This window comes from Nylanderia fulva, unplaced genomic scaffold (genome assembly GCF_048542155.1).
Source record: "Nylanderia fulva isolate GAGA-0341 unplaced genomic scaffold, ASM4854215v1 Scaffold10, whole genome shotgun sequence".
Taxonomy (NCBI): domain Eukaryota; kingdom Metazoa; phylum Arthropoda; class Insecta; order Hymenoptera; family Formicidae; genus Nylanderia; species Nylanderia fulva.
This window is the reverse complement of record NW_028189193.1, coordinates 3,646,153-3,671,150: the sequence shown is the minus strand read 5'-3', so window position 1 is coordinate 3,671,150 and position 24,998 is coordinate 3,646,153. Positions and strand designations below refer to the sequence as shown.

At 28.9% G+C, this 24,998-nt stretch overlaps 4 protein-coding genes and 1 pseudogene across 8 annotated transcripts in view; 1 reads left to right on the top strand and 4 right to left on the bottom strand.

The window, feature by feature from the left end:
- Window positions 1-24,998, top strand: part of LOC114931943 (uncharacterized) — an 89,157-nt gene that overhangs the window by 30,524 nt on the left and 33,635 nt on the right. Inside the window, exon 3 of one of the 4 annotated variants that reach the window (XM_085482752.1) lies at window positions 16,813-16,889. The exons of the other annotated variants lie outside the window; for them this stretch is intronic. Coding sequence (XP_085338878.1) covers window positions 16,813-16,838 — 26 coding nt within the window. The 3' untranslated portion in view covers window positions 16,839-16,889. The remainder of the gene's footprint in view (window positions 1-16,812; window positions 16,890-24,998) is intronic. 4 annotated transcript variants of the gene reach the window in all.
- On the bottom strand, window positions 1,656-5,783 carry LOC114931942 (helix-loop-helix protein 15). Its single transcript, XM_029304102.1, has 4 exons — window positions 5,512-5,783; window positions 3,954-4,027; window positions 3,701-3,904; window positions 1,656-2,316 (listed from the first exon to the last, which is right to left on the bottom strand). Exons 2-4 carry the CDS (start codon window positions 4,016-4,018, stop codon window positions 2,163-2,165), a joined length of 423 nt encoding a protein of 140 aa, XP_029159935.1. The 5' UTR covers window positions 4,019-4,027; window positions 5,512-5,783; the 3' UTR covers window positions 1,656-2,162.
- LOC114931936 (vasoactive intestinal polypeptide receptor 1-like) lies at window positions 8,473-13,673 on the bottom strand. Its single transcript, XM_029304093.2, has 10 exons — window positions 13,597-13,673; window positions 12,187-12,248; window positions 11,733-12,025; window positions 11,301-11,395; window positions 11,037-11,202; window positions 10,605-10,767; window positions 10,391-10,524; window positions 10,251-10,309; window positions 9,937-10,078; window positions 8,473-9,856 (listed from the first exon to the last, which is right to left on the bottom strand). Exons 2-10 carry the CDS (start codon window positions 12,242-12,244, stop codon window positions 9,749-9,751), a joined length of 1,218 nt encoding a protein of 405 aa, XP_029159926.1. The 5' UTR covers window positions 12,245-12,248; window positions 13,597-13,673; the 3' UTR covers window positions 8,473-9,748.
- On the bottom strand, window positions 16,065-19,800 carry LOC146725234 (secretin receptor-like). Its single transcript, XM_085482663.1, has 10 exons — window positions 19,740-19,800; window positions 19,031-19,098; window positions 18,289-18,623; window positions 17,865-17,959; window positions 17,604-17,769; window positions 17,162-17,312; window positions 16,948-17,081; window positions 16,787-16,866; window positions 16,472-16,613; window positions 16,065-16,394 (listed from the first exon to the last, which is right to left on the bottom strand). The coding sequence occupies exons 1-10, from the start codon at window positions 19,745-19,747 to the stop codon at window positions 16,134-16,136; spliced, it is 1,440 nt and encodes a 479-aa protein (XP_085338789.1). The 5' UTR covers window positions 19,748-19,800; the 3' UTR covers window positions 16,065-16,133.
- LOC114931934 (parathyroid hormone 2 receptor-like) lies at window positions 22,257-24,982 on the bottom strand (annotated as a pseudogene). The gene is made up of 8 exons (XR_014924656.1): window positions 24,534-24,982; window positions 24,099-24,193; window positions 23,836-24,001; window positions 23,407-23,563; window positions 23,184-23,326; window positions 23,023-23,102; window positions 22,709-22,850; window positions 22,257-22,631 (listed from the first exon to the last, which is right to left on the bottom strand). The product of XR_014924656.1 is annotated as a parathyroid hormone 2 receptor-like (transcript).

Below are 24,998 nucleotides of genomic sequence, written 5' to 3'. Positions count from 1 at the left end.
TAAAAAGAAAAAAGAAAATTATAATTGAGATGTATGAGAGAGCATTTAGATATAAATTTAGATATAAAACTCATAATTATAGAAAATACATTATCTATGAATAGTAAATAAACAAATTAATAAATATTGTCTGATTATATTGATACGATCGATATTTTTAATTGCTTGTCCGTGAAACATACAGATAAATTCTTTTGTGTAATGGTTCATCACTTATATCGCCATTATTATTCGTCCACTTTTTATACCACCTATTAATCTGTTTACATATGTGATGAAAAATGGATGATCGCGTGATAATGTTGTCTCTTCCTAAAGTGATATCGAGTGTTGATTTACCGAAATGAAATAATATCTAATTAGCTTAACTGATTACTTGATCATTTCGAAAAATACGAGCAAACAAACTATATGTCAATAATGATGCCATTAATTTTACTTTTATTCAATTGTTTATTTCTGTGTTTATGTCACTCTCATTATTCGCCCAATATCAAGCAATTTTCTACTTTGTTAGATGTTATAAAACAATTATACAAAATTTATATATGTAAAAAAATGAATATCATTTATCATTTATATAAAAAATAAATAAACATTACAAAGAATTGACAGTAGAAAAAGAGAAGAGAGAGGAAAATCTTAGAAAAGACATGTAAAGTCAATTAAATGAAAATGACACAATTCTCTCAAAAGCGTTTAAAAAATTATTGTTCCTTCTTTTGAAAAACAAAACAAAATGTAATATATTATTTACGAATAGGTTGAATATAATTACCATTATAAAGATTGCGTATTTTAACAGCTCAGAATTGATCAACAACTCAGCAGTGAATATTTTTATATGATTTTATTTGTTAAATATAAATTTTATATCAACTATATGTCTATCTTTGAAGCATATTAGATTATGACTTATTTTGAATGATTGCTTTAAATTTATTTAAACACACACACACACACACACACACTTACACATTGTATAATTTTATATAGATTGAATAACATATGTTTATATACATTAATATATGTATTTTTACTTTTATGCATCGACAAAAATGATTGTTTTTAATACTGAGGTTTTTTTAGCTGGAGTTTATTAAATATATAGTGTAAAGAAATAAATGCAGTATCTCTCATAATTTTATAGTTATTTTAAAAAATGTATATAAATTAAATTAATTTAGTAGCTGAAAGTAATTCCGATATTTATATCTTCGATTTTTTACATAAATAAATTTTTTTTCTAAAGCTCATCCGTCTTTTTGCAAGCGAGCAAATTTCAATCGCAATTAATCAATCAATCTCACAAAGATCTCCGAGTGATCGAGCCGAATCAGTTACAATCGCATTTGCAGAGAAACGAGAAACGAGAGTTGCAAGGCGACGATCCGTGAAGTTGGTCTCCTCATCGGCAATTCCATTCTTTTTCACTTAAGCACGAGCCGTATAATCGACGGCGATCGGATACACGGACTGTCGAGGGTTGTAAGAGTATTTGGAAGAACGCGGAGGGTTAGAAATCCCGTGGGGAGTTGCTCCATTGTTCAGAGGTGGCCCACTAATCTTCAGGAATCGAAGAGATTCGACAATATCGACGATAAAAACAGCGCGATCCTGCAGTTGGTGCACTTGTGTAATTCAACGATCGTATATTGAATGGTCAACGAATTTATTGAACGATGACAAATCCCTTTGGATATAATTAAACACTGGTGCTAATCAATTGAAATTATTTTAAAACCTATCGGAAGATGATTTTGCGTATAGACCAAAGTTTGCGCGAGTGCAATTATAAGTGCAAGCATGCATTTGTTGAGCTTTTTCTAAGTGTATAGTTATATATTACAGTGTTGATTTAATTCACAATATTCTCTAATTAATCTTTATGTTTTATTGTTCTCTTCTTGTTCTTGTCACAAAATGAAAACTATGTATTCAACTTGTCTGCAATTTCTTCTTCACTATTTTATGTTTTCAATTGCGCTAAAATCTCTCTACTTTTCTAATATAATATAATTAAGCAAATATTCTTTCTTTTTGAATTTCAAATAAATATTTGATCAGTTCATCGACAACATCGGAATAAGCTAATGGAATCATCTGCGATCTTCTGACATCAAATCTGTTCTTCACTTCCGTCGATCGGGACGCGTCCAAGTTCAAGCTTGGAGGACATGATTGAGGTAAGCGATGTAGCAGATCGCCAGTCGAAGTATCTCGATTTTGGAGAGCTTCTTGTCCGGTGGTAACGTCGGCAGCAATTTTCGCAGTTCCGCGAATGCCAGGTTGAAGGCCTCCACCCTGACTCTTTCCCTGGCGGAATAAACGCTGTCGTGAGCAGCTACACGGAAAAAAGAATTAGTTACCATAGCTCAATTTTAGCTATCCATATATCATAACTTGAAATTTAGTTAGTTATCATGCACAGAGAGAATGTTCTCTTCAAATTTACCCTGAAAATCATGGTAATCTAAGACAATATAATATTAAAAGAATTTTATAAGAGTTTCTCTAATTAATATTCACCACAATAAAAATATTAATATCTATTACATAAGATATAAAATATGTTCGATTAATTTTTACCGTGCACATATTAATATTTTTATTGTGGTAAATATTAATCAGAGAAACTCTTATAAGATTCTTCCAATATCATATTGTCTTACTTAGATTATCATAATTTTCAAGGTAAATTCTAAGAGAAAATTCTCTCCGTGCGCCTAAATTTTAGCTAAGGTAACTAATATTTTTAGCCATAGTTTAACGGAGAATGTTATAGTTAAAAAATATTAGCTGTCATAGCTCAGGCATGATAACTAAATTTCACGTGTAATATACAGTATCCTCCATAAGTTTGAAAACACCTTACATTTTACAGTTAAACAATCGTATGGCAGCGATCTGTGTAGATTTTTTGTAATCAATAAATCGTAAAATATTTAAATAACATTTTTATTTATGACGCAGATCGCTGCCATGCGATTGTTTAACTGTAAAATGTAAAGTGTATGCAATAAATAACAAATGTCCATTTATAAGACTGTTTTTTGTTATCACGATTAATAATATTTCAAACAATATACTGATAAAAAACATTCCATAAAGTTTATATTCTCGCATGTTACGAATATCTAATTAATCCTTAGTCCCGACGGTTCTTTTCGGCACTTTAATCCCGACTCATGGGTCGTTTGCGTCTTTGCGTTATTTGGATCAGTAAAAACGCTTTAAAAAATCTGAAGAAATTCATGGAGCTTCTTGCAACCTTCAACTTGAAATCCCAATCATAATATTTCGATAAAAAATTTTTTTTTATATAGTTTGTTATTAAAAAAATGGAGGTACCTAAGGAAAAATCACTTGTTCGTTTGGGTCGCAAACGACCCATGAGTCGGGACTAAGGGTTAAAGAATATTTCTTTCGAGAATTTTTCTCTGAAATTAAGAGGACTCTTTTGACAGATCTGTGCAGATTTTTCGTATAAATAAATCATAAAATAAACATCAAATATTTAAATGACATTTTTATTTGTAACAAATCGCTGCCATGCAAAATTCTTCAACTGTAAAATGTAAGGTGTTTCCAAATTTGTGGAGGGTACTGTATGGACAGTTAAAATTTCGCTATGGCTAATTTTTTTCCGTGTGCAGCATTCCTTGCTCCTGTACGAAATTCCAATGCTGCATGCCCTTACCGTGTGGCGTGCGCGGTTCGATATTTCTGGGTGGCTCTTCTTCGCCTGCGCCTCTCCTCTCTAGACAAGGTGCCCGAACCAGGAGGACTCACCCCATTAACGGGGATCCCGTGGCCGCCGTTCGCCATCGATACCGCTCTGTCCTCGCTCGCGAAATCGCAATTGAAGCTCTTCATGTGCCTCGACCGCGATACGAGAACGTGCCTTTCGAAGGGATTTAATCTGAATCTGTCGCGAAAGATTGTCTTCTCACCTTCGCCGTCGTGGAGCACCTTCGCAAGATACACCTATTCGGGAATTCGTAATTTCGCTTTCCATAGCACGAGGCTGTAATTATAGTCGTAATAACCATTGAAGGAGTACGAAATAATATATGTAGGTATAAGCGGGAAAATTGAGTTTTTGTCGCGCAACTTGCGGTTTTAATTTTAGAAACACTTTATCTGATTAATCTCCAATTTGTCGGTCGATTAGTGTATTACTTTTCGCTAAGGAAAAGCTGTGTTTGAATTTATCACATCATTTATCATTGGAATATAGCAATAGGGGATGTATAATATCGAGTTTATTATTAATTTAATTACTTTGCAGTTTATTTATATAGATATATATTTTGTGACATTTTATTCACTAATGCAGCTTTCGAGCAAAAAAACATTAAAATACATCATATAATTATAAATAATATAATTAATAATATATTTGTTATATAAATATATCATCGCTAAAATTTATAATTTTAAATTATTTAGTGTTCAGAAAGTATATATTATTATATCAGCATAGGTGTAAATAAATAATAATTAAATTTTTCGGAATGGTGAGACTCTAGGGAATTGAAAGAACGTCGGAAAATGCAGCGCAAAAGGGTTTATTCTAAGAATATTGGGGTTCGGTCAGCGATAATTGGATAGCAAAATATTTGCCAAGTACACAACCGTAACTTAAGTAATAGAATTAAGGCTTCATATAAAAGAATAAAACCAGACGACAAGTTTTCAGGAAGCGGAATATTACATTAAAAATTTTTCGTATACGAAAGAAAGCGTAAATTTTCAAAGATGCTGAATTTTATCGTGTCACTGAAACGGTCTCGATTTGATGTCGATTTATGGGAAAGATGTTGCATTATTAAAAGAAACGCGGTTCACGGTCTGCATAAATGACGCGTTCTTTCATCAAGTATTGACGAAAAAGAACCCCGTATCCTGTTCGATCTGAATCTCATGGTAAACCGGCAATTTGTATGAGCGTTCACCTCTCTCTTCGATTTTTTTCTTTAATATTTCAGAGAAGACTACCAGATTTCAGACGACAAGTCTTCCCGACGCTTCTTGTAATATTTATCGTAACACTACTATCCGACAAATCGGCACGATTCCCTATGGATATTTTTTATTTTTACGATTTCACATCATACATTTTGATGTCAACTCAGTTTTGTCGAGAAAGCATTTCATAATTTTTAGAAAATTTATACATAAAATTTCCTTAAAACATTTATACATAATATTTAAGTTAAAAGATTTATAATCTCATGGTACTTAAGCAAAATTTAATCAATAAGAAAAGACTGCATAATAATAAATTTAATTTCTAATTAGTGTTTAATTAAAAATGAAAGTTAAAATTGATTATCTAAAAATGTAAAAAAATTGTCGAGTAATATCTACGATAGACTTTATTTTTGATAATTTTTATAAAATATAAAATCTATACGTTTCTTTTATAAATTAATACAGATTAGTACGAATAATTATTTAAGAGTATCGCTATATAATAAATAAATATTTTAATTACTTTTTACTCACCGCACACAAGTTTCTACGACAGGAAAAACTTTCGACATTGCCAGTCTTATCCGATTTGTGGCAACATAATTCTTCCCTCACTCATCTCATATTAAATAATTCGACACCAAATTATCCGATCACTTTTCATTAATTTCAACACGAAAAGGTCCACAGATTTGAGATCAGAATTCGCTGCAAACCGGCATCGCGATTAGATCGACCTCGATTGTTCAACTTATCCGCGGCAATAAGATTGCTTCTGGCAATATCTCGATCTCCTCAGCCTCGACGAGATCGTCGGAAGAGACAACGGCAGCATCCCTGTCGGGAGAAAAGGGAAGGGCGAAGTTTGGTACTCAGCTCGCGGGTAGGGGTTGTTTCATCCCCCGTAACCACGCCCTTGGTCCCGGCATTGTAGGCTCCCTTGCCCTCCCGTTTTCCCAGCATCCCTGACAAGCACCCCGAGAATTCTCCAATGGACAACCGAGAGATATCCCGACAATCCCGCCCCGACACCTGATGCCACGTCGCCATTTCGCCGCATTTCGCAATTCACGTGACAGTATTTTACAGCATCCCGGATACACGAACCGTTTTATTGATCATTCGTTGTCCCGTAGCTAAAATGTCAGTTTTTTGGGAGGAAATTTGTCGTCGTTTCTTTTTTTTCGATGCGATAGAATTTTGGTGCTAGATACATATATGAAGATATCAAATTTAATTATTTTTTATATTAGCCTATCTCGTTTATATTCTATCTGCTAATTGGAATCTTTCGTAGAAAGATTTTGCAGAGATCCATTTAATTACAGACACGTCCTACTGTTCATGGCTCTAATAGCTGAATAATAACGTATTTAATTCGCGTGACTAAAAGCCATTGACGCTATTTTCTTTTTTTTTACGTCAGTGATCAACTCGAGATACTGTCAGACGTGAAATTATACAGATTAACTGAGAAGGCGCGACTATATTATCCAAAATTTAAAAATATGGAAACGCGTTTAAATTCTTGTAATTAAAATTATAAATAGAACTTGGGGAGTACAATAATATAAGATTACATTATTATATAAAATTATATTATATTATGTGTAATCTAATTTCGTCAATAATTTTTTCTTGCTTTTATACGATTGTGACATTTATTTATTTGTCACCTAAAAGCAAGGAGGAAAAATAATAAACCAGGAAGGAAGATAGATTTGTCGGAGTAATATGGATTTCTTCGGAGGATCAGGTGGCGGATGGGTCGCATCTGTGCGATTCGACTATAATAATAATAATCCTCCCTTGTTTCATTGTAGAATATTTCTATATAAAACCAGAATCCCTTCGTTTCATTCATACTTCATAATAACATATATTTACATGTAGCCAATCTCTTTATATTAGAAAACGTGTTAATGTCTCGAATATTTTGACACATTTCGATTAATAAGAAAGGGTCAAATCTACGATGACGTTGTTAATTTTGAGTCCATCTTTTTTTCTTATAGAATGCATATATTCTTGTATATTCCGCGACGTGTATTATCTTATATATACATACATATATATATATATAAAACTTGTGTGTTCGATGTCAACATAATCGAAGAAGGAGAAAGTAGAGCCACCCTCTCTTTAAAAAAAGACACGACCACGGAACTCGCAATTATTCAAATTAGTCAATAGGAATTTAATCTACTTTCAAGCCGATAGAACATTACGCAATCAACACCTATCTCAGAAATTGCACGCATATCGGGGGCTGACACGTGCAACCAGGACTCAACAACAAGGAGTCGCGTGCGTTGCACACGACCGATGATTCTCTAATCAAGAACGCAGCACACTCCCTGTTTCGACACACCCGATTAATGTCTTTTGCGGTCATGAGATAGTTCACACCTTGTTACTACGATGACAATTCCTTTTGCATGAACCCTTTCATTTCTTTTTTCCGTTTCCTTCTATTGTATGCCAAACATATGTATATGTTTGTATCAATTATTGATAACAAATATTATTATAATAGGAATATAAAATTTTAACATATTGCTTAGCGTTTATATAAATTAATTAATAATTCATTTTTTATGTCACTATATTTGCATGGAATACAATAATATTGCAAAGCGGGTTTTTCAGTCTTTCATTTATAGCATATTTTTCTCATTGGATTTATAGTATACTATTATTGCACATATAATAAATAACTTTGTTATTAAATTAACATTATTGTTAAATATTAAACATATTTTACATATCCTGAATTTATATACGAACTTCAGCAATGAAAAATTATGTGAAAATATAACTATCCTTGACTTCTTAGTTATCCTGATATTTTTGGTATAATATCATACATACATCATTATTCTGATGATTATTATTAAAAATTCGTTGAATTAAGCAATTATTATTTATTTTTATACTAATCATAAAATAGTATCAACACAGTAATATGAAATTCGATTTTAATTCGTTAAATGCTACGTACAATTTAGCAAAACATATTTCTATGTTTTATATAATTTAAAAAATTAAAAAGATAATGAACAAAGAAAAATATGTACTTATGATAATTAAAAAAAGAATAAAACAAACGAAGCTAATCTGAAACGGTGGCAGCACAAACAAGAGCAGCACAATTAAAATAATCGATACTGAATGGAGGAACTTATCAAGGGAACATATTATAGTCTTACCTTCATAAGATTAAACTTTCAAAGTTACGACTATTTCCGTATGTTAATAAAAAAGTATTTAAACTCACAAGATAATAAACATTTACATCAGCGGACATTTACATAAATATTTTAATAATAATTTTTTTAAAATTTATGGTCTTGTGTTTCACATCAAAAATTATATATAAAAACACTTTTTAATTATTTTCTGTAATACAAAATGCTTTGTGATATTTTTTAATTAATAATTATATATCATATTGTTTAAGAAACATAGTATATTTCGTGAATACATATTTTATAATACATTATGAAATATTTCAACATAGAATAGTGTTCTTAACAACATGTAGTACATTTGTTTATATGGCAGCTTTTTTGAACATTTATTCGATTTGCATTTAACATTTATTCGGACAATAAAATAGCGATATGAGACGCTCTGTCCATCTTGACGAATTTCTTCTCAAAACGCGATCATAAAATTCGAGATATAATTTATTACAATACATTATAAAATATTTCAACATTGAATAGTGTTCTTAACAACATGCAGTACATTTGTTTATATGGCAGCTTTTTTGAATATTTATTCGATTTGCATTTATCATTTATTCGGACAATAAAATAGCGATATGAAACGCTCTGTCTATTTTGACGAATTTCTTCTCAAAACGCGATCATAAAATTCGAGATATAATTTATTACAATACATTATAAAATATTTCAACATTGAATAGTGTTCTTAACAACATGCAGTACATTTGTTTATATGGCAGCTTTTTTGAACATTTATTCGATTTGCATTTAACATTTATTCGGACAATAAAATAGCGATATGAGACGCTCTGTCCATCTTGACGAATTTCTTCTCAAAACGCGATCATAAAATTCGAGATATAATTTATTACAACTATTACAATTAACGTTTAATTAATTTTTAATGACAGAACATTGTATCGTAATAATAGTTCTTTATCGAAGTATGTATTCCATAAGGTATTAAATAATTTTTTCATTAATTGATTTCGTAAAAATTATGAAAAATTAAAAATTAAAATTATTTGTAGTAAAAAAAATTTTAATTTATTTTTAGAAAGTTTAAAAAACAATAAAAGCTCGACAAATTATTCTCATTATTAAAAATTTTAAGCATATTTAAGTGACAAATACTTATCAAAATAGATTTTAATTTTTTTAAGAGAATTTATGTGATAGCTATTGACAATGAAAAAGTTAATTTGACATTTTACAAAGAAAATAAGCGATAAACTTCGAGAATTTTAAGAGAACATTGATATATCGATTTAATATGCTTTTATTAAGAATAGATAATCGATTGTTATCTATATGACTTTTTCATTAATATTCTTATACTAGTAAAAATTTTTTATAAGTAGATTATGGGAATACCTACAATTTTATTCAGCATCGAGATAGTTGATAGAATCTACTTAACATCTTTCGTTGATAACTTCTTCATTACGGTGTGAAGTACCATCATTACATTCCGATCGATACTGCTTTCGGTTGATTCCATTCTCTAAATTTTTTGGTATTTCTCGAAGGACAAATACGAATTAAATAAATAAATCGACCTTCTTCTTTGATTGAGTCCTCCATGCTTGTCGCATTTCCTCTATGACTTCGCTGTTTAGCAGACAATACAGTAAAGACACGAGAACACCCTAGAAAAATAAATACTGTAAGTGTCTGCACAAATTAAAAAAAAAAAAAAAATAAATTCTTTCGCATATGCGATAAATACCTGATAGGACACAAATAGCTCTTTGCAAAAGTATAACCACATGAGTGCGACACTGAGATCTTCAAAGAAATAATATCCAATATGGCAAATATTCTGTATTCTAAGAATCAGTAGTATAAGCATAGATGCTTTTGCGCATGCCCTGAATTAAAAATAAACAAAAATGTCCATAGTAATTATACCGCCGAAGAAATATATTTTTTTAAATTAAATATTATATGTGTATGTGTTTACGCATAAATAAATTATTATTGTAACAATTTTTATAGACTGGTAATTAAAAAAGTTAATTAAAATAAATATATCATACTAACTTATTGCTCATCACTGCCTTTCCAAACAGAACGATGTAGATTAAGAACAGGAAATTATACTAAAGGAGAAAAATGACATAAGGTAATTTGAAATATTTATACAATTTAAATCGACGTCGCGTAAAATACAATAAACATACCAACATTCCTACGGTGAGTGGTATATGTACGGCATAGAATGCTGAAGGGGTTAGCCACTGGGTAGACCAACAGGAAATGTCTCCAATAGTTTCCTGTATTATGATCAATGTCACTACTATCAAGACGGGAAGACCTATTTAACAAAATTAAATTTGAATAAGATACGGTATAATAAAATTTTAAAGATTTCGTAATCTTGAAAATTTATCTCACCCCAGCCTAATATGATATACCGAGTTATTTTACTCGGGTCGACATATAGCGGTTTGGAAATTAGTTTACAATTAGATAGATACAACACCTCCATCAAGATCCACAAGTAGCTTGCCACATTGAAATATTGCCACAAACTCACGAGAGCCTTATAGATCCAATTCTAACAATATTGATTAATAAAACTTAGAATTATCAGTAATAGAGTTTGAGAAAAATAGAGACCTAATTAAAATAATTTAAAGTATCGCTTTTATACCGAGAGAAATATTTCGATGCAAATTCGTATGATTGATTAATATGATAATAACTAATCTTAGTAAATATATTGGAGACTATTTAATAAAAATTATATTTTTCTCGACTATATAATTAATTTTTAGAGAGATATTAATAATAAATTATATAATAATAATAATAAGTGTCCTTTACATTGCGTTTCTGCATAACAGCATCGTATTCGTTGACAAAGATGAAGTCCAAATTCATTCCAAGTTTATCAATAAAAATCCAATCCTTTAAAATGATTATGAAAGTTTTCATCATAAGAGACACAAATAGGTGCATGTCCAGTTTAATTTTGGGATTCTTGAGTTTCCTACGAATTAACAATGAATAATTAACGTAAACTTTCAATGAAATTGAAAAGAGAATGAAAATATGTGTGTAGTTAAATAAAAAAAGAACCGCACTCACCTAAGCGAAAAGAAGGCTATTATAGCAATAAGAAGAGTAGTTAACGAAATGACGCATCCAATTTGCGATGTTATCCTAATATATGGCGACCATTCCTATCAAAAGTATATAACAATGATAATAATCTGCATTGAATAATTAAATAAATTTTATTTTAAATTCATTACGTTTTATTTTACGATTAAAGAAATGAAATAGAAATATTATTTGATATATATTTATGTTAACTTTATAATAATATACATAATGCAATTTCAATTCTACCGTCATAATTAATCATATGCATGTGTCAATATATGTATATTATCATAAAATATCATAAAATATATATTAAAATTCGTACTCATTATAAGTCGAAACATCTTAAAATCGTGGAACTAATAAGTAATTAACACAGGTCAATAAAGACATATAAAAGATAAAAAAGCTTACAAGCAGGGTCCAATTCTCCGTTATTTCGTACCCTTGCGTGTTCTCAGTACCGTTTATCACGTGACGTAGTGCATTCAACAGACACAGATCGTACTTCCCCGGACAGTTCCCGTTGGTAATCATAACTGCTTTCAGATTCTCACTTATCTGATCAGTAAATCCCAAAATCGAGTCAAATGGACAGGGCAGGTCCAGTGTTGCTTTTACATTGTCGAGCGACAAGCAGAAATTGAAGTTGTCATAGATCGATGGACATCGGTGAAGATCCGTTCCATTGCTCTTTTTGATGCATTCTGCATGTGTGCATTTCGGCAAAATTATAATTATTTTTCGACGATTCTTATCAATGAGATTTAAAAAATTTTTTAGGTATTGAGATATTCTTAGCTGTTAAACATGTATACAAAAGTATATTTTATTAAGCAATTTAAAGAATATAGAGAATATCTTCTACCTTCTTTAAGAAGCTCGCATTTGGGACCGATGAAGAAATCCTTCTTAGCATAGAACATAACGCTAAAGAAGCGAAAAAATCGACGTATTATTTCGTGTCTCTTTGAATTTGATAAAATTCTTTTTTGACATTCATTCCAATTATGATACAGAAAATTATACTAATAATCTATTCATCGTGATTGCAAATATATTATACATTATATCAGCACTAATTATTTAAATTAAAAAATTACGCATTGTATTAATAATATAATTAATAACACGCGATGCTATAACCAATTGGAAGACGAATAAGTACAATATTTAATACAATATCGTAAACATAAACTTCTTTAAAACATATCAAATCTTCTTCATTTCATTATTATATTCAATTTTGCATCTTTTCTGTAATATAAAAAATTTTATTTGCTCATTACAAAGATTTTATGTAAACTAACATTAAGATATCCTCAGGATGATCCTGAATATATCCTGAATATCCTCGGATATATGTGGGATATATTTAGGATATATACAAATCCAAACACCTGAGGATGTTTCTTGGATCTTTTAAGGATGTCCTGCGTGGCTATATATGAAGCATTTTAAGGATATTCTTTTGTGTTTTTTATTTTTTTTTTTTTCAGAAATGAAAGAAATAGCAAATAAAAAAATCTTCACAATTAATTGTTGATCGCCAGTGATAAATTTTAACAAATAATAAGATGCAATTTAATTCGACCAAAAACTGGCTATTTATTTACTGAAAATAAGTACACACTATAGTGTAAGTATATATATATATATATATATATATATATATATATATATATACAATATATATATATATATATATATATATATATAATTTTTTTGTTTTTATTTATATGCAATAAATTTGTAATATGCAATAATATGCAATAATATTAATAAAAATTTGTATACATATATATGTATAATATGTGTAAAAAATTTTTTAATTTATCCTGAAATAGTCCTGCAAAAATATGCATATAACCTAAATTAATCCTAGAAATAGCACCGCAATGATGTATCCTGGACTAATTTAGGATGTATTGTAGACCTTTTAAGGATTATAAGAATTCCTATGAACATCCTACAAATATCTTTAGGAAGTTGAAATAGAATCTCCCGAAGATACTTCTAAGCATTATTGAGGCGCTCATTTGCTATTCCTTAGGACATCCTATATAAGAACGTACCAGGATTACAAACAGACGTCCTCAGGATATGTCGATATCCCAATAAAGTATCCTTAAAAGATCCAAAAGGCATCCGTGTGCTGTTTGGGGATATTATGACAATAAACTATAAATCTTTTTATCATTATAATTTATGCAATATATATATCATTTTATCTGCAATTTTATTTTATTTTTATCGAAATAATTTTTTTGCTACTCACGATGATGTAGTTTTGTCAGATACGCTTTCTTCAAGATGTATATCCACGTGCACGGGATTGCGAATCTTTGCGACTATAGCAAGAGAAACTACAATGAAAAATCAATAACTTTATATATATGGATACGTATAAAGTCCTTTGCACAATGCCAGGTAACAGGCAATGAAAATAAAAAATAGAAAATATCAACCAATCAAAAAGGAGATTGATATTATCCTCTGTTCCTATTGGTGGATATTTTATATTGCTTATTCCTATATCCTGTTGCCTGGGATTGTGCAAGGACCTTAACACATGCACCTGTATATTTTCTTCCGAATTTGCTTTTTGTAATGACGCATGTGGAAACGAACTTGAGTAAGTAAATAGAGAACGAGTCAATCGTGTACTGAATAAAGTCTGATTGTAAACATAAGTAAAAAATTTTAAATTTTTAATTGCAATTATATTATAAAATTTTCAAATTTAGCATTTAACTTGGCTTTATTTAAAATGTTCACACTGTAGATATAAATTTTTCAAAACATATATTAATTTGCTGCAAACTGGCTCGTCTGTTTATTAAATCTGGATCGCGATTAGATCGACCTCGGTTGTTAAACTCATTCGCGGCAATGAGATTGCTTCTGGCAATATCTCGAGTTCCTCAGCTTCGACGAGACGGTCGGAAAAAACCAACGGCAGCATCCCTGTCCAAAAAAACAGCGAAGTTTGATTGAGAAATTAAAGTGTAAAATTATTTGAAAATATAATTATTTTTCATTTCCTACTTATCCAAATATGTTTGGTATAATGTTACACATTATTATTGTGATGGTTATTATTAAAAACTCGTCGATTAAGCAGTTAATATTTATTTTTACACTAATAATAAAATAGCATTAACACAATAATTTAAAATTCTATTTTAATTAATTAAATGCTAATATTTAATTAATTAAATGCACATAATTAAAAAATTATAAAAAGTAGTGGAGAACAAAAAATATCTATTTATGATAATTTAAAATAAAATAAAAGAAGCTAAATATAATATGGAATCGCAGCACAAACAAGAGAAACACAATGAACCTTATAATCGATATTTTACTGAAAGAGGAGGAACTTATCAAGGGAACATATTATAGTCTTACCTTCATAAGATTAAACTTTCAAAGTTACGACTATTTCCGCATGTTAATAAAAAAGTATTTAAACTCACAAGATAATAAACATTCACGTCAGTGGACATTTACATAAATATTTTAATAATAATTTTAAAAAAATATATGATCTTGTGTTTTACATCAAAAATTATAAATAAAAACACTTTTTAATTATTTTCCGTAATACAAAAGGTTTTGTGATATTTTTTAATTAATAATTATATATCATATTGTTTAAGAAACATAGTATATTTCGTAAATACATATTTTATAATGCATTATAAAATATTTCAGCATTGAATTGTGTTCTTAACAACATACAGTACTTTTGTTCATATGGCGCAGCTTTTTTTAACATTTGCTCGATTTGCATTTATTATTTATGCGGACAATAAAGTAATGATATAAGGCGCTCTGTCCATATTGACGAATTTCTTCTCAAAGCGCGATAATAAAAATCAAAATATAATGTATTACAACTATTACAATTAACATTTAATTAATTTTTAATGACAGAAAATTGTATCGTAATAATAGTTCTATATCAAAGTATGTATTCCATACAGTATTAAATAATTTTTTCATTAACTGATTTTATAGAAACTATGAAAAACTTTAAATTAAAATTGTTTGTAGTAAAAATAAATTTAAATTTATGCTTGGAAAGTTTAAAAACAATTAATAAGCTCGACAAATTAATTCTTATTATTAACAGTTTTAAGTCAATTGAATTGACGAATATTTATTAACCTAAATTTCAATATAAATATGATGTTTTCTAAATCGGCCAATAGAGCCACAGCACGAAAAATTAATTATTCGGAACTGTATCTCGAGTACGAGATTACTAAAAGTTCCATATATTAATTTACCTTGAACTTACATATGAAGAAATAGGCGCGAAAAATATAGGTCCAAAAAGTCGCTGAAGCGGGAAGCGTTTTCGGACCTATATTTTTCGCGTCTATTTCTCCATTTGTAAGTTCGAGGTTAATTAATATATGGAACTTTTAGTAATCTCGTACAAAGAGATACAGTTCCGAATAATTAATTTTTCGTGCTTTGGCTTTGTTGGCCGATATAGAAAACATCATATTTATATTCTTTATATTGAAAGCCGATAAAAATATTTATTTCTGGCTAAATTTTAATGTTTTCAAAAGAATTTAAGTGATAGCTATTGACAATGAAAAAGTTAATTTGACATTTTACAAAAAAGAGAAGCGATAAACTTCAAAAATTTTAAGAGAACATTGATATATCGAATTTATATGCTTTTATTAAAAGTAGATTTTCGATTGTTATCTATATGACTTTTTCATTAATATCTTTATACTAGTAAACATTTTTTTATAAGTAGATTATGTAAATACTAAACATATACACTTTTATTCAACATTGCGATACCTGATAGAATCTACTTAATCTTTCGTTGACTTCTTCATTATAGTGTGAAGTACCATTATTACCTTCCGATCGATACTGATTTCGGTTGATTCCATCATTTAAATTTTTTGTTAATTCTCGATGGCTAAGTACGAATATATTCAATAAATCGACCTTCTTTCTTAATCGTCGAATCCTCCATGCTCGTCGCATTTCCTCTATGACTTCGCTGTTTAGCAGACAATACAGTAAAGACACGAGGGCACCCTAGGAAAGTAAATAGTTTGAGTGTCTGTACAAATTAAAAAACAAGAAATAAATTTTTTCGCATTTGCGATGAATACCTGATAGGACGTAAATAGCTGATCGCAAAAGAATAACCAGACGTTTTCGACTTTGTAACCTTGAAAGAACGATAATACCATGAAGCAAATATAGTGTATTCCAAAAAGTGGTATCACAACCATAGTCGCTTTTGCCCATGCCCTGTATTAAAAGAAAAACAAATATGTCTATAGCAACTACACCGCTGAAGAAATATATTTTTTTTAATTAAATATTATGTGTGTATGTGTTTACGCATAAATAAATTATTACTGTAAAAATGTTTATAGAGTGGTAATTAAAAAAGTTAATTAAAATAAATACATCATACTAACTTATATTTCATCTTTTTCCATAACAGATGCACTGATACCTTTCCAAGCCTAACGATAGAGAGGAACAACAGGAAATTACACTAAAGAAGAAAAATGACATAAGGTAATTTGAAATAATTGTACAATTTAAATCGACATTGCATAAAATACAATTAACATACCAAAATTAATACGATGATTGGTATATTTATGATAAGCAACACAAAAGGCCTTTTCCACTCGGTAGACCAACAGAAAGTGTTTTTAATACTTTTGTGTATTACGGCCCATTTTACTACTACCAAGACAGGAAAACCTATTTAATAAGATTAAATTTAAAAAAGATACAGTATAATAGAATTTTTAAGAATTCGTAATCTTGAAAATTTATCTTACCCCAGCCTATTGTGAAATACTGAGTTATTTTATTCGCGTATAGCGTTTTGAAAATTACTTCATATAAATATAACCCTTCCGTCAAGATCCATAAGTAACTTGCCAAGTTGAAATATTGCCACAAACACGTGAGAATCTCATAGATCCACATCTAACAATATTGATTAATAAAACTTAGAATTATCAGTAATGGAGTTTGAAAAAAAAAATAAAGACGCAGTTCAAATAATTTAAAGTATCGCTTTTATACCGAGAGAAATATTTCGATGCAAATTCGTATGATTGAGTACTATGATAATAACTAATCTTATTAGTTTGTAAATATATTGAAAACTATTAGATAAAAATTATTTTTTTCTCGCCTATATAATTGATTTTTGGAGAGATATTAATAATAAATTGTTTAATTTTTGGGATAATAATAATAATCAGTGTCCTTTACTTTGCGTACGTTGATAACAGCACTGTATTCATTGATGAAGATGACGTCCCAAGCCATTCCAAGTTCATCGATAAAAATCCAATCCTTCAAAAGTGTTATGAAAGTTTTCATCATAAAAGACACAAATAGATGCATGTGCAGTTTATTTCTAGGATTCTTGAATTTCCTACAAGTTAACAACGAATAAGTAACATGAACTTTCAACGAAATTAAAAAAAGAATGATAATATGCGTTTAGTTAAATAAAAAAACCGCACTCACCTAAGCAAGAAAAAGACTGCCATGGCGACAATTAGAGTAATTAACGAAATGACACATCCAATTTGCGATGCTATCTTGATACGTGGCAACCATTTCTATCAAAGCATATAATAATGATGATAATCTGCGTCGTATAATTAAGTAAATTGTATTTTAAATCCATTACGTTTTATTTTATGATTGAAGTAATGAAATGCAAATGTCATTTGATATATATTTGTGTTAACTTCATAATAATATAATCCAATTTCAATTCTATCGTTATAATTAATCATATACATAATACATATTAATATATGTATATCGTGAATATAATAAAATATATTAAAATTCGTATTCGTTAATTCGAAACGTCTTTAAATCGTAGAACTAATAAATAAATAACACAGGTCAATAAAGGCATAAAAAAGATAAAAAAGCTTACAAACAGGGGCAAATCCTCCGTTATTTCGTACCATCGCGTATTATTCTCAGTACCGTTTATCATGTGACGTGTTGTATTTAACACACACAGGCCGTAATTGTTCCAAAAGAGGTGGTCCGAGGAAGAAACCCATTTGTTGTTCGGCAGACAGATCTTGTTGCCAACCGTAAATGCCTTCAGATGCTCAGTTATCAGATCAGTAAATCCTAAAATCGAGGCAGGTGGACAGGGCAGGCTCGGTATGCCTGGTGCATCGGTTTGCGACAAGCAAAGTAGACCGTCATAGATCGATGGACATCGGTGAATATCCGTTGCTTTGCCCTTTTTGATGCATTCTGCATGTGCATTATGGCAAAATTATAATTATTTTTCCTACGATTGTTATCAATGATACTTATCAAGATAAGCTGATTCCGGCAGCTTCCGATATTATATATAATATATAAGTATATAAAATATTGATACACTTATTTTATAAATATTCTATTGTCTAATAATTATTGTTTAATTAATCACAGAATAACGCTACAATTGAATGACCTATTTATATAAAATTAATAATATATAATTTAAATATTATTAATTGTGTGTTATTTCTTTGTAATTAAATTTTCTTTCTTATTTGTAAGATTTAATGAAATTTTTTAAACTTTCAAGATATTGACATATTCTTAGCTGTTAAACATGTATATAAAAGTATATTTTATTAAGCAATTTAAAAAATATAGAGAATATCTTCTACCTTCTTCAAGAAGCTGGTCGCATCTGCGATCGGAAAAGAAATGCTTCTTAGCATAGTTCATTCTGACGCTAAAGAAGCGAAAAAATCGACGTATTATTTGGACGTGTCTCTTTGATTTTGATAAAATTCTTTTTTGTCATTCATTCCAATCACGATACAAAAAACTATAGTAATCTATTCATCGTGATTGCAAAAATATGATACATTGTATCAGCACTATATTATTAATTAAATTTAAAAATTACGCATTGTAGTAATAATATAATTAACAACACGCGATGCTATAATCAATTAGAAGATGAATAAATACAATATTTCATACAATATCGTAAGCAAAAAATTCTTTAAAACATATAAAATCTTTTTTTTTTCATTATTATTTTCAATTAAATTTTGCATCTTTTCTATATTATGAAAAATTGTATTTGGTCATTACAAAGGCTTTATATATAACAATAGTATTGAATGGACTAACAGTAAGTCATAAAAACAATTTATAGGAAAGATCTATAGATAATTTTGTATTATATAATTATGTGTAATCTTAATAAATAATAAAATCATTCTTTACTTTTTTCGCGCTATTATGACAATAAACTATAAATCTTTTTATCATTATAATTTATGCAATATATATATATATATATATCACTTTATTTGGTCTGCAACTTTATTTTATTTTTATCGGAATAATTGTTTTGTTACTCACGATGACATAGTTTTGTCAGATACGCTTTCTTCAAGATGTATATCCACGTGTGCACGGGATCGCGAATCTTCTGCGACTGTGGCAAGATAAACTACGATGTAAAAATCGATTGCGTTATACATATATAGATACGTATAACATATGCACGTGTATATTTTCCATTTTCTATGAATTTTCTTTTTGACGCATGTGGAAACAAACTTGAGTAAATAAATAAAGAGCGAGTCAATCGTTTACTGAATCAAGTCTGATTGTAAACATAAGTGAAAAATTTTAAATGTTTAATTGCGATATTGTAAAATTTACAAATTTAGCATTTAACTTGGCTTTGTTTAAAATGTTCACACTGTAAATACAAATTTTACAAAACATATATCAATTTACTGCAAACTTGCTCGTCTGCATGTCTATTGAATCTGGATCGAGATTAAATCGACCACGATTCTTAAACTCATTCGGCAATAAAATTGCTTCTGGCAATATCTCGAGGTCCTCAGCTTCGACAAGATGGTCGGAAGAAACAACGGCAGCATCCTTGTCGGAAAAAACAGCAAAGTTTGATTGAGGAATTAAAGTGTAAAATTATTTGAAAATATAATCATTCTTCACTTCCTAGTTATCCAAATGTGTTTGATATAATGTCACACATTATTATTGTGATGGCTATTATTAAAAATTTGTCAATTAAGCAGTTATTATTTATTTTTACGTTAATAATAAAATCAACATATTAATTTAAAATTCGTGCAACGTAACGGATGCGTACAGACGCATGAATTTAATGGAAGCGCAGATATTTTGATTGCAAGATTCTTGTAAAAATTTTATTTTTTGTTTTTTGTTTAAAATTTATATATTGAATTTTTATGAATCGCGAAATTAATAAATATTATTTCTGTGCATGCATTGCAATAATAATTATATATATGTAATACAACTTTAAGGTTTTATCAAAGAATAATATACCTTCGTTTTGCACACATAATTATATTCGATAAAACTATAAACAAAATGAGAAAAAAAAATATATATAATAGTATTATATATATATAATAAGATATAAAATAGTTCTCAAACAATACAATAGAAACTTGGTAAATTAAAATTATGTACATAATAGAAATTCGAAGAATTAAAATTATGTACATAATAGAAATTCGGCGAATTAAAATTATGATTGCAAAGATTAACAATTTGACAGTTGTAAAATAAATAATAGAAATAATCAAAACCGCATGCAAAGCGCGCTTGTGTAATCTATAGTATTTAAAAATTCGTGAATTAAACTAGTATTATTTATTTTTACACTAATAATAAAATAGCATTAACACAATAATTTAAAATTCAATTTTAATTAATTAAATGGCACATACAATTTAACAAAACATATATCAATTTACGTTCCATATAATTATAAAAATATAAAATGCTGTGAAGGACGAAAAATATGTACTTATGATATTTTAAAAATAAACTGAAGTAAACGCAGCTATATAATATGAAACGATGGCAGCACAAACAAGAGAAACACAATTGAACCTTATAATCGATATTATACTGAAAGAAAAGGAACTTACCAAGGGAACACATTATAGTCTTACCTTTATAAGATTAAACTTCCAAAGTTACGACTATTTTCATATGTTAATAAAAAACTATTTAAACTCACAAGGTAATAAACATTCACGTCAGCGGACATTTACATAAATATTTTAACAATAATTTTTAAAAAATCTATATGATTTTGTGTTTTTCATAAAAATTATAATAAAAACACTTTTTAATTATATTTTCTGCAATACAAAAGGCTTTGTGATATTTTTTAATTAATAATTATATATCATATTGTTTAAGAAACATAGTATATTTCGTAAATACATACTTTATAAAGCATTATAAAATATTTCAGCATTGAATTGTGTTCTTAACAACATACAGTACTTTTGTTTATATGGCGCAGCTTTTTTTAACATTTGCTCGATTTGCATTAATTATTTATGCGGACAATAAAGTAGCGATATGAGACGCTCTGTTTATATTGACGAGTTCCTTCTCAAAACGCGAAATATAGTTTATTACAACTATTACAATTAACGTTTAATTAATATTTAATGACCGAACATTGTATCGTAATAATATTTAGTTCTTTATCGAAATATATATTTGATACCGTATTTAATAATTTTTTCATTAATTGATATCATAGAAATTATGAAAAATTAAAAACCAATATGATTTGTAGTAAAAATAAATTACTTATATTCTTAGAAAGTTTAAGAACAATAAAAGCTCGGCAAATTAATTCTCATTATTAACAATTTTAAGCATATTGAAATGACGAATAATTATCAAAATAAATTGTAATTTTTTCAAGAAGATTTATGTGACAGCTGTTGACAATGAAAAAGCTAATTTAACAATGAAAAACTAATTTGTCATTTTACAATAAAGAGAAGCGATAGACTTCGAGAATGTTCAGACAACATTGATGTATCGAATTAATATGCTTTTATTAAAAGTAGATTTTTGATTGTTATCTATATGACTTTTTCATTAATATCTTTATACTAATAAACATTTTTTATAAGTATATTATGTAAATACTAAACACATACACTTTTATTTAACATCGCGATAGTTTATAAAATCTACTTAACATCTTTCGTTGACAACTTCTTCATTACGGTGTGAAGTGGTACCATCATCACCTTCCGATCGATACCTCTTTCGGTTGATTTCATTCTTTAAATTGTTTGGTAATTCTCAATGGCCAAGTACGAATACATTCGATAATTCGACCTTCTTCTTTGATCGTCGAGTCCTCCATGCTCGTAGCATTTCCGCTACGACTTCGCTGTTTAGCAGACAATACAGTAAAGACACGAGAGCACCCTAGGAAAGTAAATAGTGTGAGTGTCTGTAAAAATTAAAAAACAAGAAATAAATTTATTCGCATTTGCGATGAATACCTGATAGGACGTAAATAGCTGATCGCAAAAGAATAACCAGATGTTTTTGCCTCTGACACCTTGAGAGAAAAATAATACCAAGAAACAAGTATAGTGTATTCCAAAAAGTAGTATCATAACCATAGTCGCTTTTGCCCATGCTCTGCATTTAAAATAAACAAATATATCCATAGTAACTATACCGCCGAAAAAATATGTTTTTTTATATTAAATATTATATGTGTATGTGTTTACGCATAAATAAATTATTACTGTAAAAATGTTTATAGAGTGGTAATTAAAAAAGTTAATTAAAATAAATACATCATACTAACTTATATTTCATTATTTTCCATAACAGATGCCCTGATACCTTTCCAAGCCTAACGATAGAGAGGAACAACAGGAAATTACACTAAAGAAAAAAAATGACATAAAGTAATTTGAAATATTTATACAATTTAAATCAACATTGCGTAAAATACAATAAACATACCACAATTGATACGATGATTGCTATATTTATAGCAAGCAATCCTAAAGGGGTAATTTGCCAAAAGGTAGTCCAACAGAAATTGTTTTTAACAATTTTCTGTACTATGAACCATTTCGCTAATACTAACAATAAGACGGGAAGCCCTATTCAACAAAATTAAATTTGAATAACATACAATATAATAGAATTTTATAGATTTCGTAATCTTGAAAATTTATCTTACACCAGCCTAATTTGATATACTGAGTTATTTTACTACCGTCGACATATAGCGGTTTGAAAAGCAGTCTATGTAGATACAACCCCTGTATCGAGATCCAGAAGTAACTTGCCACGTTGAAATATTGCCACAAACTTGTGAAAATCTTAGTGATCAACATCTGACAATATTGATTAATAAAAATTAGAATTATCAGTAATAGAGTTTGAGAAAAATAAAGACCTAATAAAAATAATTTAAAGTATCGCTTTTATACCGCGAGAACTATTTTGATGCAAATTCGTATGATTGATTAATATGATAATAACTAATTTTAATTTATAAATATATTGAAAACTATTGAATAAAATATATTTTTTCTCGACTATATAATTGATTTTTAGAGAGATATTAAAAATAAATTATATAATAATAATTATCAGTGTCCTTTACATCGCGTTCGTGGATAACAGCACTGTATTCGTTGACAAAGATGACGCCCCAAGCCATTCCAAGTTTATCAATAAAAATCCAATTCTTTAAAATGGTCATCAAAGTTTTCATCATAAAAGACACAAATAGGTGCATGTTCAGTTTACTTCTGGGATTCTTGAGTTTCCTACGCGTTAGCAATTAATAGGTAACGTAAACTTTCAACGAAATTGAAAATGTAATGATAATATGCGTGTAGTTAAATGAAAAAAAACCGCACTCACCCAAGCGAGCAGAAGACTATCATAGCAATAATAAGAGTAATTAACGAAATGACACATCCAATTTGCGATGCTATCCTGATATGTGGCGACCATTCCTATCAAAAGCATGTAACAGTGATAATAATCTGCGTTTAATAATTAAATAAATTTTATTTTAAATCCATTACTATTTATTTTACGATTAGAGAAATGCAATAGAATTTTATAGAAATATTATTTGATATATATTTATGTTAACTTTATAATAATATACATAATGTAATTTTAATCTACCGTCATAATTAACCATATGCATGTGTCAATATATGTATATCATAAATATCATAAAATATATATTAAAATTCGTACTCATTAATTAGAAACATCTTTAAATCGTGGAACTAATAAGTAATTAACACAGGTCAATAAAGACATACAAAAGATAAAAAAGCTTACAAACAGGTTCCAATCTTCCGTCATTTCGTACCATTGCGTGTTATTCTCAGTACCGTCGATGATGTGACGTAATTTATTCAAATAACACAGAGAGTAGTTCGTTGGACGAACGCCGAATTTGTTCGTGTCAAAATTTCCTTGTGTGTTGTTCAGAAAACATTTCTTCCTGGCAATCACAAGTGCTTTCAGATTCGCAATCATCAGATCGGTGTATTCCAAAATTGAGGTAGGTGTACAGGGCAGGCTCGGAATTCCTGATACTTCGGTTTGCGACGAGCAGAGTAGATTTTCATAGATCGGTGGACATCGATGAATATCCATTCCTTTAAATGAATATCCTTTGCCTTTTTTGATGCATTCTGCATGTGCATTTTGACAAAATTATAGTTATTTTTCCAACGATTCTTATTGATGATACTTATCGAGATAAGCCGATTCCGGCAGCTTCCGACATTATACATAATA